This window comes from Ambystoma mexicanum, chromosome 6p (assembly GCF_040938575.1).
Source record: "Ambystoma mexicanum isolate Mex_15411 chromosome 6p, UKY_AmexF1_1, whole genome shotgun sequence".
NCBI lineage: Eukaryota > Metazoa > Chordata > Amphibia > Caudata > Ambystomatidae > Ambystoma > Ambystoma mexicanum.
The window spans coordinates 372666146-372684223 of NC_090935.1; the positions used below are offsets into that span (position 1 = coordinate 372666146).

General features: G+C 43.1%; 1 protein-coding gene across 1 annotated transcript in view; it reads right to left on the minus strand.

The window, feature by feature from the left end:
- Positions 1–18078, minus strand: part of NUP155 (nucleoporin 155) — a 1628423-nt gene that overhangs the window by 1124153 nt on the left and 486192 nt on the right. The window contains exon 16 of the mRNA XM_069627148.1: positions 2180–2268. Within this exon, the coding sequence (XP_069483249.1) occupies positions 2180–2268 (89 nt within the window). The remainder of the gene's footprint in view (positions 1–2179; positions 2269–18078) is intronic.

An 18078-nucleotide genomic window follows, 5' to 3' on the forward strand; every position in this document is an offset into this window, starting at 1 on the left:
CAAAGGATAATAACCTTTGCAGTCAAATAACATTGCCTTCACCCAAGTCCCAGTAAAGCCCTGTTCCTCTCTAGGAATCTCCAGAAGGCCCTCATTGAGGCATTAAACCCATCTGGGATGGTGCGAAGTACCTGACCCCTACTCAAGGATCTATGTCTGCTGAGCCTCCGGAACGGTCTATCGACCACATGGACTGACCAGTTTTCTCCTGGGCTACCTCACTGCACCAATTGCCGCTCCAAATTCAGCCTTGGAACTTTGTAGGACTTCAACTGGTGAGATAAGCATCCTTCACTTGCAGCTGCTGCTGCTTTCCTGACTGATGAGAACCCGTGCAGGGCCTTTTCCTTCGTTTTCATGACGAGGATCACCTTTTCGTAACCATATCGCAGAGAACACCCCTACAACTAACCACCTTCGAGACCTGGAGGTCCCCCTTACATGGTCTGCAACTTGGAGGGCTTCATCCTGTCGTGCCAAGGGTGTCAACTGTCCATTCTTCAGTACTGTCTCACCAGAGCCCGGAACCGCTGACTAGCCAGACCCAATGCCAAAAGTGGCCTCAGCACATGCAGTTCCTGGACCCCAAGCTCGACTGGGCAAAGACTAGAAGTGAGTGGAGCCAGCGGATTCAGGAACCCTTGAAGAGGTTGCTGAAGAAATCGAAATGGGGGACAGGCGGGGTGGTGAGTTTGCATGCCTCTCCCTGCTCCTTCTGACAAAGGGTTGCACTATGGGTACCTCCCCGCTGCCTGGCCGTGATGAGCAGTGGTTTGGGTCAAGGATCCTCCTCCGGCATCCTTTAGGGTGGTAGGTTTGGGAGAGGATCTTATAAAAACTTTACCCACCTTATTTTTCTGTTTCTGGAACGTTTACCTCCAACCTTTGGCTTTGCTCGGAAGTCCAATAGTGAAATGTCCTAAGTCTGTACAAAGTGATTCCTGTGGAACTGGAGACTCTTAAGGCGCAAGGCCACATCGCCTAGCTGGCCAATGCGGATTAAGAAATAAGGACCTGAAACTATATACTATTGTGGGTGTTCCATTTCGTAACAATTTGCTTACATGGCTCCAACTGGCTCTACATTTTTAATTGTTCTCTTCACTTTCTTTAACATATACATTTGACCATGAAAATGCTTTCAATTGTCTGTGTCTAAAAGGTAAAATGCCACCGTTCTGTTAGCAGAAACCCCAAGGTGTGTGTCAGTCCCCATCCCAGAAGTAGTTTTCGTCTCCTGTCACGAGTGTTTCCTGGAACCCAGATGCTCATACCCATCAACCCCCACTTACCTGTTTATCACCCCCGGTCCCATGTACTCTTGGTGTACCACCGTAAAAATAGAGAAAGGACTTTCCATGATAGTGGCCATCAGGTTTTTTCTACGAGAGACTGGCCACCGCCATTTCAGCAGTGCCCCTCTACCGTACAAAAACATTTTTTAACATTATTTGCCTCCAGGAGGGAACCCCGGGTGCTAATGGCAATGGCCACTGCTACGGGGGTGGGGAAGGAGACACAATAAGGCTAGTAACCTGAGCCCTCGGGGGGTTGAAGGGGCCATTGCCTCGCTGCACTTGGGCCCATCAGGTACAGGCTGACAGGCGTTTACCTGCCCCACTCCCCTTCACCACCATAGCAGTATTTATCGCTACATTATAATATATGGGATTTAATTTCAGTTATTCACAACCACAGTTGTCCAGGGATACAGGAGTAGTACGCATAAAAGATGAAAAGGCAAACTAGTCAAACTTCATAACCTAAACCTTTCACCTACCTCAGTATTATGGTAATCCAGTAATATGGTCGGTGACAAATGGCAGTTTTTACACCAAAAAGAAAATAGCTGCAAAAAGGCTGTAGTGTGACCCAGTAAAAGTGTTTGCATTATACACCACAAGGTGAGCGGGAGTTGCAGGGTAGTCCCCCGCACCATTTGTGCGGTACAATGGGTTTAGGTTGCAGGGGTGTCACCCGCATCGATTACATGGATTGCAGGGGCCACACCACAGCCTTTTTACTGCGATTTATTTTAAAACTTCCATTTTTGCGGTGACTTTATTACATGCAACCGGTATATGCATACACTCTATTTGAATTACATATTCTGAAGTGTAGTTCTAGTTTTAAAGATCTTACATGGGTGGCAGAAATCATTTCGACCCTTTTTACTTACCTACTGGTACAGGGGAACCCAAGATGGGCCCAACATTACTTGGAATGCCCAACGCTGATTGAATCCGCATCTGAGCCTCTCCACCATACCTAGAAGCAACAAAGAAAAAACAAACCTATTTAAAACCTTATTTAGATCATTCAATGAATTATACTTCCAAAAATGCACACATGCCTTTATTTTCCTTAATCAAAATGAATGTTATTATTTCTGAGAATTAACTAGCATTTGCATGAGGCTTCTCTGAACTTCAAAAGTAAGAAATAATCCACATCTGATAAATGCCCCTTGTTAGGCAAGATTGGGTGCAGTACACTTTGGACGCACTACAGCAACCTTTACCTCCTGGAAATAGGATCCCAACCATTTGTATAAGTCTGTACTACACAGGTTGGTAGTGTGGCTGAGCAGCCAGGCTCATCTCAAGGAGTCAATGTGAGCCGTAGGGTTGTAACAATGAGTTTCACAGTGACAATTATTCAAAAAAAAAAACATACACTCAAGGTTTCTTGATTAAACAATTATTAATTTAACAGCCCGTTATCTAAGCCTTCTTTAGAAGGGAGCAACACATGTAACAATTATAATATAATTTAAAACACACTCTTAGTTTCTCTAAATCAGATTATACCAATTGGGGATGGCACACAGACACTTCCTACAACCTCAGGCGACTTAAATAGCTAGGACACTGTGGACATTGATTTATCACTGGTACACTTAGAGCAATACAGAGTTTGGTGCAAAAGTTAGATGTGGGACTAAAACAAAGGTTAACAAATAATTTATAAACAGGTAAGTACTTGTTGAAACACCTTCCAATGTCAAATACATTTACCCCTTTCCTGGGGGGGGAAGGTAAAGGCACAGAGTCAAAGGTAAGAAGAGTCTCAGGGAGCCAGGACAATCAATGTTAGGTGAACGAAATCTAGGGGCGCTGAAGATCTACTTTGCAGATAAGTAAAAGTCTTGCACAATGTTTTTAGAAAAGTTTGTAAAAAATAAGATTCACTTAGAGGGCCACACGCTGGGAGGCTTGTGAGGGGCAAATATCCAAGCAGCTCTGCAAGGGCAAGCAAGAGAAGTCTCAACTGAGAACAAGTAAGGCTACACCAAAATAGGTAAGTTCTCTTAGACGTTGCAGTACCTTTGGTTAGAAGAAATTGTTCTAGCTGGCCTCTGTTCCTGTACAACTCTGCAGATCCTGGTGTTCCTGGGCCTCAGTCGTGGTGGCAAGAGGGAGGACGTCTGGGGACTCCTGCACTGCAATGGGAAGGTCAGCAGCAGCAATGGGCAAACTTCAATTAAGTGGCGCTTTGGCGTTTCAGCTCCTTGCGTCTGACAGCAAATAGCAACAATGCGGTTCTTGGTTACCACTTCAGACTTTCCTCACATCTGGGGCTCCAGCACTCTGTTGAGGTGGCTCAGGCTTGGTCAATCCAACTTCAGGGAAGTGCAGAGGGCCTTCCTGGCGCTCGGGTCCGACTTAAAAGCGATCCACTCAATTTGGTGTTCCTCTCCCTGGCACTGCGGTTCCAGCAGCAGAAGTACAGCCAGCTCTAAGAGGATGTCCAAACAAGTTGACTTTGGAGTTGATTGGTCCCACCAACCCAAGTGAAGTCGTCTTTGCAGGGCTTCTCTAGACAAAACTAATTCAGAGCTTCGGCACAGCAGCAGGGCTTCACTGGGCAAACCAAGGGTCCAGGAGTAGCAGCTGGCTTCTCTTCCAAGTTCTTCTTTGGATTCCTTCGTCCAGTGGTCAACTGCCTTCCAAGCCAAAAGCCTCACCTTTCATGCAGGTTTCTCCCATTAATTCCAGCCTAGCTGTCAATCACACAGCAGGGTGTCTCCTTGCCGGACAGCCAGCCGGACAACCACCTTTGGGTGCATTCCTGTAACTAAGCGCAGGGAGTTTTTGGCACCTTGCTCGCTTCCTGCCTTTGCCAGACATACTGGAGCCAGAGGTGGGCTTCACTCGTGAATCCTGCCAAAGACAAAACAAACAGCCAGACCAAACCTGGTTTGACGCGATGAATAAATCTCAAGAAGGACCTTTCTGACAAGAAATGGCGTAAAAAGAAGACCGGGTCATTATGAAAAAAATGGGCACCCATGGGTGCCTTACTGCAGCTGCAAACGCAGCCCACGGTAAGAACACACAATGGTAGTAAAAACACTGCCACCAGCCATTAATTGTAGAAAGGGTAACATAAAAATCTTACATGAGAAACTAGACAAAGGGGATACTAAGTAACCCCTCCAGCACCCTATGGTAAAATAGTGCGTGCTGGGTCTAGAAAGTTAAAAAAAAATATAAGTAAAGTCAATTTCACTTCACTGCTCTTGGAAACAGTAGTTTCACCAAGAGAAGGTATTTAAACCCTTGGGAAATCTAAGAACCTTCCCTGTGTCACTGCACTGAAGGTGCTTTGTGTCACAATGTAAAGATGATGCCTATGGAGTTTGTAAGACTCCAAAGTAAAAAAGAAACAGATTATAAATCACAGAAAAATACATGAGTGGCGAAAATGTTCTCACTTTCTCCAGGTGACACATTAAAAGTCCTAAAGTCCAGCAAAAGAGCTGGTGGTCTCTAAGGTGGAAGGGAATTGGCACATTTCTGAGAATTCTACCTAACACCATTGCTCAGGAAATAAAACTGTTAGAAATTAAGTTAGACCAGTTCAATTGGACTATTGGCCATTTGACGTCGAAACTGATAGGCATGAGTACATTTCACCAAATCAAAGAATGCACATTACCCATCAGCTTGTTTTAATTTTTTGCAGGCCTTTGCTGCAGCCGTCAGTAACAGATCTGACAATTACTGCATGTTTTTTTTTTTTTGCTTGTGCTAAAAGTGAATCATATCAGGACTTGGAGAGATTTCATGACTAGGGAGACATACCTCTGAAAGGTCAGTGGGATGAGGCTCGAGTTGGGCACATATCAGGCCACTGAATCAAAGCTCAGTAGGGCTTCAAAAAACCAGCCCATTCCCAATCCAACACACTGCTCTATAAGAGGCTATTAGGCACGATTGTTAGGTAGGATTTTCATATTAGTGATGCATCTTCCGGACCTGTGTCAACCCCAGAACCTTTTGCTTGGACTTGGTAACTATTTTTCTTTGTCCCTATGTGAGTGGGAAACTTTCTCCCCTCTCACCTAGCCTTTTACTCTTTTTATGGGTGACCCTTTATTTCTCTCCATAGTGTATGGTTGGAGTTATAGTCTCCTATAACATTTGAGCTTAGGCTGGGTTGCCCCTTTTGGCTCCCCGATTCATTTCTCCTTCATGTATTTGGGTGAACATTCACAAGTAGTAAAGAGGGATTTTCATCCCCTTTACTTTTTGTATAAGTGAGCCAGTATCTCCCCACTTTATGCAGAGTGCTGGGGGGACCACTGGAGCTGAAACCGAAGATTAAGAAACGACACCCGTGGCGATTTCCAACAACCGGAGAGCCTTCTGCTCAACTGGTGCCCGCGGTTACCCTTCCTCCGAAGTGACCTGTGAATCCCGAAAAGGACCACCTGACCCAGACCTGTTGAGACCCACTAGAGTGCATTTTCAGCCATCCTTTGCCGTGCTACGACCTTTTCAAGCTGCAATACCCCAATATACCCTGGGACCTCAAGCCATTGCATGGTGCACAGTCCTCTGAATTGCGAATCTCGCAGAAAATTTGGGGGCATTCAGCTGAACTAATGGAGTTTTTATTGGAGTCCTGGAAGTCCCCTCAGCAGAGAGCTGGACCAGATTAGTGACGAGAAACCAACCTGTGTAATTGTCTTCTCCTGGCTCCTGAAAAGGGCTGCAAAAACCACTGAGCCGCATCCAGTCACGAAGAAACTCTTGCCTGGAGCCTTCCCCCGTTGATCCCTGCTGGCATATCCCTTCCAGTGGTTCTAGGTCAAATATTCTAAAACAAAAGGATCAAATGCCTTTTTTTCGACGCCAAAAGGATGGAAAAAAAGGGTTGATTTTTTGTATGGGGGGGTTCCCCCCCAACCGCCTGTTTTCTCTTTTAAAAGTCCTTTTTTTTACATACAAAACTAAAAATAAATATATAAATAATTACATTTAAAAAAAGCATTCGCCCTTTTTTTCGATCCTTTTGGATTCGAAAACAAAAAGGTCATTCGATCCTATTATTTCGATACTTTGACTGGACACCCCTTCCAGTGTCCGGTCTACAGTCTTCACAAAAAGGAATTTATCGACCCAGTTTTTGGCTGCAGATCCTGAAGACGTCCTGCTGCAAACTCTTCTTCTGTGCTGAGGTACTGTGGTGGGTGGGGTATTACTTAACTTCAGCCTTTTGTGATTCCTCTGAAGCTTTGGGGGTGATTAATGTGATTGGGGGGGTCTCATCCAGTTCACGCAGGCCCACTGCTGGAACCCCACTAGCGTGTCGTCTCACAAGTTCCTTGACCCGAACTATCTCTAAAGTGAACTTCTTACTTGTATTGAAGAGACTTCCTGGTGAGCTCTGAATTTTCCTTCAACTGAACCCTATCTCAACCTGCCTACAGCGGGCACCTTGAACACTAAGGTCTCTCTTCGGCCTCTGAGTAAATTCATGCAATAGACTATCAAAGGACTGGATAAGAAAAGTATTGTCTTGAAAAGTATAACCAGTGTTTAAAAGGTTACTTACTTGTGAAAGAGTTGTTTGGTAACTGTCCCTCTGAAAGGAGTTACATCCATGAGTGGATTGAATCCTCCTGTTCCTTAGTCTGGGGGTTGGGGGGGGCTAGTGTTGGGGAGGATTCTCAGAAATGTGCCAATTCCCTTCTACCTTAGAGACCCCAGCTCCTTTTGCTGGACTTTAGGACTTTTAATTTCTAACCTGGAGAGAGTGTGACCATTTTCCCACACTCATGTATATATGTGATTTGGACCGAGTTTATTTTAAAATTTGGAGTCTAACAAACTCCATAGGCATAATCATTACATTTCCCAAAGGTTTAAATAAATACGTTCTCTTGGACAACTACTGTTTCCCAGAGCAGTGAAGGGAAATTGACTACTTACAAATTGTAACTTTCTAGACCCAGCACACACTAACTTACAATAAGGTGCTGGAGGGGTTACAATGTATCCCCTTTGTCTAGATTTGCATGTAACATTTTTAGGTTACCCTTTCTACAATGGAGAGTGGTTTACTCTTTGCTACCATCGAGTGTTTCTACCGCGTGCTGCAATTGCAGCTCCAGTAAAGCACCCATGGGTGCCCATTTTGTCAAAATGGCCCTGGTCATCTTTTTTCGCCATTCCTTGTTGGAAAGGTCCTTCTTGAGATTTACTCTGCACGCCAAACCTGGTTTGGTCGCTTTGTTCATTTTGCCTTTAGCGGGATTCATGAGTGAAGGCTGCCTCTGGCTCCAGGGTGTCTGGCGGGGGCAGGAAGCGAGGGAGATGCCCGAAACTCCCTGTGCTTAGTCTCCTAGGAGACAGGAATGCACTCTTAGGTGATTGGCCGGCTGGCTGTCCGGCAAGGACAGCCACCCTGCTGGGTTACTGACAGCTAGACTGGCATGAATGGGACCTAAATAAAAGGCAAGGCTTTTGGCTTGAAAGGCAGAGTCAACTACTGAAAGAAGGAATCTGAAGAACTTGAAGAGGACGCCTGCTGCAACTCCTGGACCGTTGATTTGCCCGGCAATGCTCTGCTGCTATGCTGAAACTCCAATTTTGTTTCGATTAGAGAAGCCCTGCAAGGACGTCTTCTCCCCTTGGGTTGGTGGGACCAATCGACCCCAAGACGAGTTCATCTGGAAATCCTCTCGGAGCTGGCTGTACTTCCACTGCTGTCGCAGGAACTGCAGTGCCAGGGAGGGTAACACCAGAATCGAGTGAGTCTCTTTAAGTAGGACCCGAGCACCAGGAAGATCCTCCGGACTTCCATGAAGCAGGACTGACCAAGCCTGGGCCACCCCAGAGTGCTGGACGCCAGATTAGAGGAAAGTCCATTAAGGTATCCGAGAACCGTGGTGGTGCTATGTGCGAGGGTCGCTCGAAGCTGAAACTGCGAAGAGCAGCTGATCTGAAGTTTGCCCATTGTTGCCGCCGACCTTCAATTCGTAGTGCAGGAGTCCTGAGACGTCCTCCCTCTTGTCCCTACGACTGAGGCCCAGGAACAACAGGATCTGCAGACCTACACGGGAACAGAAGCCAGCTGGAACCAATTTCTTCTAACCAAAAGGTACTGTAAAACTAAGAGGACTTGGCTCTTGGTGCGTAGCCTTGCTAGTTCTCAGTTGAGACTTGGTGGCTTTTGCCGAGTTGCTTGCAGCTTTGCCCCTCACAGGTCTCCCAGCTTGTGGCCCTACAGTGATTTCATTTTTATACAAAGACCTCTAAAACACTGTGCGAGACTTTACATACCTGCAAGAAGTGCTTCAGCTCACCTAGACTTGTTGCTCAACTTACATTGGCTGTCCAGACTCCCTGAAAGACTCTTCTTACCTCTGACTTTGTGCTTTCCCTTTCGGCCATGAACGCGTTAATTTACATTGCAGTGGAGGGTTCAAAAAGTACTTACCTGCCTAAGAATGTGTGTTAACCATGTATTCCTTATCTTCTCCTTTTGACACGAACCTCAGTATTGCTCTAAATGTACCAGTGATATATTAATGTCCACACTGTCCTGGTTATTTAAGTCACCTCAGGGTGTAGGAAGAATCTGTGTGCCATCCCAAATGGGTATTTACTGATTTAAAGAAACAGAGTGTGTATTTTGAAGTATATTTTTGTGTTACTTAGATATTGCTCCCTTCAAAAGAAGGCTTATTCAACTGACTGTTACATTTATAATTGTTTAATCAAGAAACCTTGAGTGCGTTTATTTGGATACTTGTCACTGTGAATCTCTGTGTAATAACCCTACAGCTCATTGACCCCTCTTGAGAAAAGCCTGGCTGCTCAGTCACTCTACCAACTCGTGTAGTACATGCTTATACCAAAGGTTGGGTTAACTATTGCCAAGAGGGCAAGGATGGTGCAGTCTCCCACAGGGTACTGCATACAATCTTGCCTAATATTCTTACTATCCTTTGAATGGGTTTTGCAATTCTGAAAAGTATATGACAATGCATTACTTACCGTAAAAGCATTTCTGATGGTTGTATCTGCTTAGATTCACATGCTGTGCATAGTCCGACATCCAGTGGTCACTGCGGAGTATTGCATTTTTTTTTCTGTGGCGAAAAGGGGACGTCGACAAGGCGTGTCTAACACTATCCCTATAGTGACGTGCAGTGTACCACAATCCCTCACGCGTCGAGGTCCCTCTGTATTTTTTCTGCCCTGAGGGAGCCTATTAGACGTGAGTGAGGACAGAAAAGAGAGATATAGAAGAAAGTCAATGTTTCTTTGATCCGGGCGGGGTGAAGGGTGGGCGCATGTCAATCTAAGCAGATAAAAACCATCAGAAATGCTTTTACAGTAAGTAATGCATTGTCTTCTGATGTTTGTTAATCTGCTTAGAATCACATGCTGTGCATAGACTAGCGAGCAGTACCCAGAGTTGGAGGTGGGTTGTGAGAAGGAACAGTAGAGAAAAGATGTCTTAATACTGCTTGTCCCACCTGAGAATCAGATCTAGAGTGGGCATCTAGACAGTAGTGTTTTGTAAAGGTATGAACAGAACTCCAGTTTGCCGTTTTGCAAATGGACTCAAGAGGGACATTTGCAATGAAAGCTATGGAAGCCCCGGTGCCTCGAGTGGAGTGTGCTCTTGGCTTGAAGGGTAGTTCTCTCTTAGCAAGAGTGTAACAGAGAGTGATGCATTGTACAATCCATCTAGAAATAGTGGATTTCAAAACTGCATCTCCTCGTCCTGCTGCCACCGAGACAAAGAACTGATTAGTCTTTCTCAATGGTCTAGTTCTTTCCATATAAAACATCACTGCTCTGCGAACATCCAGTGTATGCAGGCTCTTCTCACCTAAGTTTCAAGGATTTTGCAAGAACGTTGGTAGTTCTATTGACTGGTTGACATGGAATTTAGAGATACATTTTGGTGCAAACCTAGGATGTGTGTGTAGAACCACCTTATCCTTGTGAAATTTAACAAATGGGTCTAGTACAGAGAGCGCTTGTAGTTCACTTACTCGCCTAATGGAGGTGATAGCTATTAGAAAAGCAGTCTTAAGAGTGAGGTCTTTAAGTGTTGCTTTGTGCATGGGTTCAAAGGGAGACCCCATGAGCCTGGTTAGTACCACATTTAGGTCCCATCCGGGAGCGGGGTTAGCTATGGGAGGTGGATCCTCTTCACTCCTTCCATGAAGGCTTTAATAACTGGGACTTTCCACCATGACACTTTAAGTTGGGAAGTGGTGTATGCGGAAAGTGCAGCTAAATGGACTTTAATAGAGTTAAACACCAAGCCCGAGTCTAATAGGTGAGTCAGGTACAGAACAATTTGTGTGGGAGAGCAGTCAACTGGGTTGATGCTCCTTCCCCTACAACAAATGACAAATCTCTTCCATTTGCTAGAATAACAGTGACGAGTGTTAGGCTTTCTAGCCTCCGAGAATGTCCATGCATCTCTGCGGGAGTTGTAAATGTCCAAATTCTATGATCTCAGGAGCCAGGCTGCTAAATTCATGGTCTGAGGGCATGGATGTAGTGTCCTGCCCTTGTCCTGTGAGCATGTTGTACGGGCAGGGAAGTTTCACTGGAGAAGATAAGACATCTCTATCAAGTGAGCGAACCAAGGTTGTCTGGCCCACATAGGGGCCACCAGTATCATGGTAACTTGTTCCTGGTGCATCTTGTGCACTATCTTGTTGAGAAGGGGAGTCGGGGGAAAAGCGTAAACAAATTTCCCTGACCATGGTATCGATAGACCTTTCCCCTTGGATTGGTTCTGGGGGAACCTGGAGGCGTAATCTTGGCATTGTGAGTTCTCCAGAGTTGCGAACAGATCTATTTCTGGGAACCCCCATTGTGTTAAGACGTCGAAGACGATGTCTTCGTCTAACCGCCATTCGTACTCTGAGGGCAGAGGGAAGTCTCTGCTGAGTTCGTCTGCTAGCAGATTGAGTTCCCCTGGTACATGTTGTGACAGTAGGAACATGATGCCCACTTCCAGATGCTCTGGGACAGCTTGGACAGTCCTGGAGAGCGAGTGCCCCCCCTGCTTGTTGAGGTAGTACATGGCTGTGGTGCTGTCCGTGAGGACCATCACTGTCTTCCCTTGGAAGTGTGCCTGGAAGGCTTTCAGTGCCTTGAACACAGCTGGTAGCGCCAGTAAGTTTATGTGCTTGGATGCTACGCTCTGAGTCCAGACTCCGTGAGCAGTCTGATGGGATAGGTGAGCCCCCCATCCTGTGAGGGATGCGTCTGTGGTTAGAGTGGCTTTCACTGCGGGGGTGGTGAATGGTTTCCCTATTACCAGGTTTTCCTTCGACCACAAACGTAGCAAGAGAACCAAGGCCTGCGAGACCACCACTAGATCGTCCCATTGTCCGCTGGCCTGACACCACTGGCTGTTGAGCCACTCTTGCATTGGGCCCATGCGCAGGCGCGCGTGAGGTACCGAATAAATAAATGACGCCATCATTCCTAGTAAAAATAAAAATACGGTATGTGGAAGTGAAGCCCTAGTCAGGAATGCGCACAACTGGATTTTCATGAAAGGAAATGAAGTAAAATTGTGGTTGAGCTGCTGTCGTGTAGGTAGTGAGATGATCCTCCACTATCACCTTGAAGTATATCAAATTATTGTGAATTACTATCTACACAGGCTGCGCTTGGTAACCAACGTAAAAGCACTGATGTGGAAAATTTAAACATAAATGATGGGGAATTAATCACAGAGATATTCAACTGATTTATTAGTGACAAAGAACAAGGTTGTTTATTCACAGGTAGAGTGTAACACATTAATTGTGTTAAATAAATCAAAACTTGGATAAATTATACAGTGTATTTTTGTAAAAGGAAATACCAAGCGAAAGTCATACAATGTGTTGAGTACTTCAACAACCAAAACTTGAATATATCACATTGTTTGGAATAGGCTTGGTCAATACAACACCCACAATTTATATGCAATTGCGCAGCGTATTTGTTGAGTACTTCAACGACCAAAAACTTGAATAGATCACATTGTTTGAGAAAGGCTTATTCGCCAAATCACACACAATTTATATGCAATTGCGCAGCTTGTTTAACATTAAAGGAAAGCCAAGAATTTGCCAAAACATGCCCAACCAAAGAGGTCGTCCTCAGGGCATACCAGTGTATTTTACCATTTGCATTAATCTGTAATTATTGAACCTTGGCTTAAAATAAAAACAACCAACGTCAGAGGTAGTAGGTCAAAAAACAAGAAAAACAGGAGAGAAGAGAGAAATAAAAAGAAATAAAAACATACCGTTAGAAATAATGTATGCAATTGATTTTTCTAAATTCCTAAAATAGGAATAAATGAATCTATCCATACCTTAAATGTGATTGAGGTTTCCTAATACTTGATTCTACTTTCAGTAGTTGAGAGATTTGGTGATTTCTACATGCTTGACTGGACAGGGTCTGTAAGTTATAAAGACTAGATATGAATGGCACATATTTAGCTCAAAAGTCTACATTGCTAGTAAGTTATATAGTAATAACATCTAATTTGTGAAGAGTATGGAAACTATAATTACCGGTCTTGCAAACAAGTAATAGTTGTCGCTCGACTGACGTGCCGCTGGTGCAGTATAATTGAAGTGTAACGCCCGTTTTTAGCGTACCTTGCCTTTAAATTCGGCCGTAATCTATAACATGGATATGACAGCGTATTTAAACACTTGATATGAGGAACGTGCTGCATAAGCTTTACGTTTGGTACAATTAGGGCATAGAACTGGCTTACCGGCATACGATCCAAGAAGTTAATGTGCTCAATGGCCGGTTGTTTCTCAATACTGAGGGCATCGGCACAGTCCGGGGGTTACTATAGTAACCTTTCCGGGTTGGGTCAGGTGATGTAGTCATCTGACCCGGTTGCTTGGATACTCCTTCCAAGCCGGAAATGCATAAGGCAGACATTTGAGGAACGCTTCCTATACGGAAGCTCATTCATTTACGGCAATATTTTTGCAGCGACTTAATTGCATATAGATATTTTGATGTAAATACTGCATACAACTTTGACATCAACAAAAAGAAAACTAAAATAATCCGTACTTGTTCTAATCCTGTATTAGGTGCGGATATTGGATAGTTGGTGCTATATATCAACCTCAATTAAAAAATCGAAATGAATGTGGTACGCTCGAATCAGCATGCAGACATAACCATAATAGGATATGATTAGAGTAGTCGACATTCCGTAAGTCACTGAGTAATGTAAGACGTAGGTGGGCAAATAACTGCCAATTGGGCGGTCGGGACAAAATAAACAGTAGCATCTCAAAGAGTGGGGTCACTAGGCTGAATATAGATGCCCCGGGCATAGTCGGTAAGCTGTATTGTTTTGCATGAGTTTGATTGTATGTTTTTTAGCATTGAGTTCGTACAAATTATAGAAACACATTCAATTCATGGTCTTGGTTCAAACCAAGTGACAGGCAACGTAATTTACAAATCATTCTTGCTTCCTGTTGTCGTAGGGTCAATTCTCTGTTACCACCTCTCGGATGTTGTTTGATGTGTTTGAGTCCAATGAATTTGATGTCTTTAATATTGTCCAGTTGATGATGCTTCTGCCAATGGGAAGCCAAAGGAAGTCTAATATCCTGGCTACTAAGGTTGTTAAGGTGTTCTCGAATCCTGAAGCGGACTTCTCTGATCGTACTGCCAATATAGATTTTCTGACATACACATAAGATACCATAGATAACATATTTTGTACGACAATTTATAAAGTCAAATATTTTGGTTTGAAGTCCATTATGACAGCTGAAGATTTTTGTAGGTGCTAGAGCATGATGGCAAAAATTGCATGTCCCGCACTTGTAAAAGCCAGCTGGCTTTGTGCTTGTGGTAAGCCAATTTTCCTGTCCAATTGGGTCAGGTTTAAGGAAAGAGGGACTGAGGATCTTCCTCAAAGTCTTAGCCTTAGTAAAGATAATATTGGGTCGGTCAGTGATGTACGATATCAAATCAGAATCTAGGTGTAAAATGTGCCAGTGTTTTTGCAGTATATACTGTATGAATTTGTGGTCACTTGAATATTTTGTAATGAAGTTGACATGCTTAGGATATTGTTCGCTGGACAATTTTGTCTTGTTTATCAGCAATTGTGATCTCGGTATTTTCTTGACCGCATCAGTAGTTTTCCTAATTAGTTGAATTGGATACCCTCTTTCCCGAAATCTGTGTCCAATTGACTTACATTCTAATTGAAACATTTCTTCCTGGCTGCAATTTCTTTTCGCTCTTAGCATTTCACCTCTGGGAATGTTTTGGATAACACTTTGTCTATGGCTGCTGGTAGCATGCAGTATAGAGTTCACTGCAGTTTCTTTCCTGAAGGTACAGGTTTCGATGTTATTTGACACAATGTTAATTTTGAGATCTAGAAAAGTAATTTCTGCTGCATCCATATGTCCTGTAAACTTGATGTCAAAGGTATTATCATTAAGGTAAAGCATAAATGCTGCAAAATCTTCTTTACTGCCTTCCCAAATGGCCAGGACATCATCAATATACCTTTTCCACCTGATAATGTTGTGCTTGAACGGGTTATTCTGAAAAATATATTTTTCCTCAAAGTAGGCCATAAATAGGTTGGCCAAAGAGGGCGCATATTTCGCCCCCATCGCAATCCCTTTAATTTGCGAGTAATAGTCACCATTGAAAAGGAACTGATTGTAAGTGTAAATTCCAAAAAACTTTTGATCATCTGTACATGTGTGTAGTGTGAAGCAGAGTAGGTTCTGAAACTGAAATCAATCGTTTCCAGGGCCAGTTGGTGTTGAATTGAAGTATAGAGGGCTTCCACATCTAAAGTCACTAAATAGTATGTGGGTTTCCAGATAGTCCCTTGTAATATTTGCAACGTATGTGTTGTGTCTTTAATATATGCTGTAATCTCAGGTACCAGGTGTTTGATACTACTGTCTATATAGTCAGCGAGTGCTTCGGTAACTCCTCCCTGGCCACTCATGATTGGTCGAACTGTTGGAAGAATAGGAAACGGTTTGTGGACCTTGGGTAAGAAGTAAATCGTTGGCATAAGTGGTTTGGAAATCGATAAAAACGCTTTTTCATCATCTGAAAGTAGTCCTTGGTGATACCAAAACTGAAGTAAAGTTTGTAATTCTTGTGAAGTTAGTAGTGTGGGGTTAGTAATAAGTTTCTCATAACATCCAGGCGTAGATAAATGTTCCATTGCCATTTTAATGTAATCTGATTTATTCAAAATGACAATGTTGCCTCCTTTGTCAGCCTCTTTGATAATGATTGAGCTGTCCTCACATAAATCTTGTAGTGCCTGTCGTTCCAACTTGGTGAGATTCTGTTTCCTGCTGCAACAATTTTGTTGAAATCCATCTAGGTGTTTATGAATTTCCTTGGTGATTCTGAAAAATATATTTTTCCTCAAAGTAGGCCATAAATAGGTTGGCCAAAGAGGGCGCATATTTCGCCCCCATCGCAATCCCTTTAATTTGCGAGTAATAGTCACCATTGAAAAGGAACTGATTGTTCGGCATTCATCAACGAAATATGGATATTAAGGAACACAAGAACAGATCGAAATTCATGCCACCTATCGCTGGAGACAATGTCATTGATATCTTTTACAAGGCAATCACCAAGGAAATTCATAAACACCTAGATGGATTTCAACAAAATTGTTGCAGCAGGAAACAGAATCTCACCAAGTTGGAACGACAGGCACTACAAGATTTATGTGAGGACAGCTCAATCATTATCAAAGAGGCTGACAAAGGAGGGAACATTGTCATTTTGAATAAATCAGATTACATTAAAATGGCAATGGAACATTTATCTACGCCTGGATGTTATGAGAAACTTATTACTAACCCCACACTACTAACTTCACAAGAATTACAAACTTTACTTCAGTTTTGGTATCACCAAGGACTACTTTCAGATGATGAAAAAGCGTTTTTATCGATTTCCAAACCACTTATGCCAACGATTTACTTCTTACCCAAGGTCCACAAACCGTTTCCTATTCTTCCAACAGTTCGACCAATCATGAGTGGCCAGGGAGGAGTTACCGAAGCACTCGCTGACTATATAGACAGTAGTATCAAACACCTGGTACCTGAGATTACAGCATATATTAAAGACACAACACATACGTTGCAAATATTACAAGGGACTATCTGGAAACCCACATACTATTTAGTGACTTTAGATGTGGAAGCCCTCTATACTTCAATTCAACACCAACTGGCCCTGGAAACGATTGATTTCAGTTTCAGAACCTACTCTGCTTCACACTACACACATGTACAGATGATCAAAAGTTTTTTGGAATTTACACTTACACACAATCAGTTCCTTTTCAATGGTGACTATTACTCGCAAATTAAAGGGATTGCGATGGGGGCGAAATATGCGCCCTCTTTGGCCAACCTATTTATGGCCTACTTTGAGGAAAAATATATTTTTCAGAATAACCCGTTCAAGCACAACATTATCAGGTGGAAAAGGTATATTGATGATGTCCTGGCCATTTGGGAAGGCAGTAAAGAAGATTTTGCAGCATTTATGCTTTACCTTAATGATAATACCTTTGACATCAAGTTTACAGGACATATGGATGCAGCAGAAATTACTTTTCTAGATCTCAAAATTAACATTGTGTCAAATAACATCGAAACCTGTACCTTCAGGAAAGAAACTGCAGTGAACTCTATACTGCATGCTACCAGCAGCCATAGACAAAGTGTTATCCAAAACATTCCCAGAGGTGAAATGCTAAGAGCGAAAAGAAATTGCAGCCAGGAAGAAATGTTTCAATTAGAATGTAAGTCAATTGGACACAGATTTCGGGAAAGAGGGTATCCAATTCAACTAATTAGGAAAACTACTGATGCGGTCAAGAAAATACCGAGATCACAATTGCTGATAAACAAGACAAAATTGTCCAGCGAACAATATACTAAGCATGTCAACTTCATTACAAAATATTCAAGTGACCACAAATTCATACAGTATATACTGCAAAAACACTGGCACATTTTACACCTAGATTCTGATTTGATATCGTACATCACTGACCGACCCAATATTATCTTTACTAAGGCTAAGACTTTGAGGAAGATCCTCAGTCCCTCTTTCCTTAAACCTGACCCAATTGGACAGGAAAATTGGCTTACCACAAGCACAAAGCCAGCTGGCTTTTACAAGTGCGGGACATGCAATTTTTGCCATCATGCTCTAGCACCTACAAAAATCTTCAGCTGTCATAATGGACTTCAAACCAAAATATTTGACTTTATAAATTGTCGTACAAAATATGTTATCTATGGTATCTTATGTGTATGTCAGAAAATCTATATTGGCAGTACGATCAGAGAAGTCCGCTTCAGGATTCGAGAACACCTTAACAACCTTAGTAGCCAGGATATTAGACTTCCTTTGGCTTCCCATTGGCAGAAGCATCATCAACTGGACAATATTAAAGACATCAAATTCATTGGACTCAAACACATCAAACAACATCCGAGAGGTGGTAACAGAGAATTGACCCTACGACAACAGGAAGCAAGAATGATTTGTAAATTACGTTGCCTGTCACTTGATTTGAACCAAGACCATGAATTGAATGTGTTTCTATAATTTGTACGAACTCAATGCTAAAAAACATACAATCAAACTCATGCAAAACAATACAGCTTACCGACTATGCCCGGGGCATCTATATTCAGCCTAGTGACCCCACTCTTTGAGATGCTACTGTTTATTTTGTCCCGAC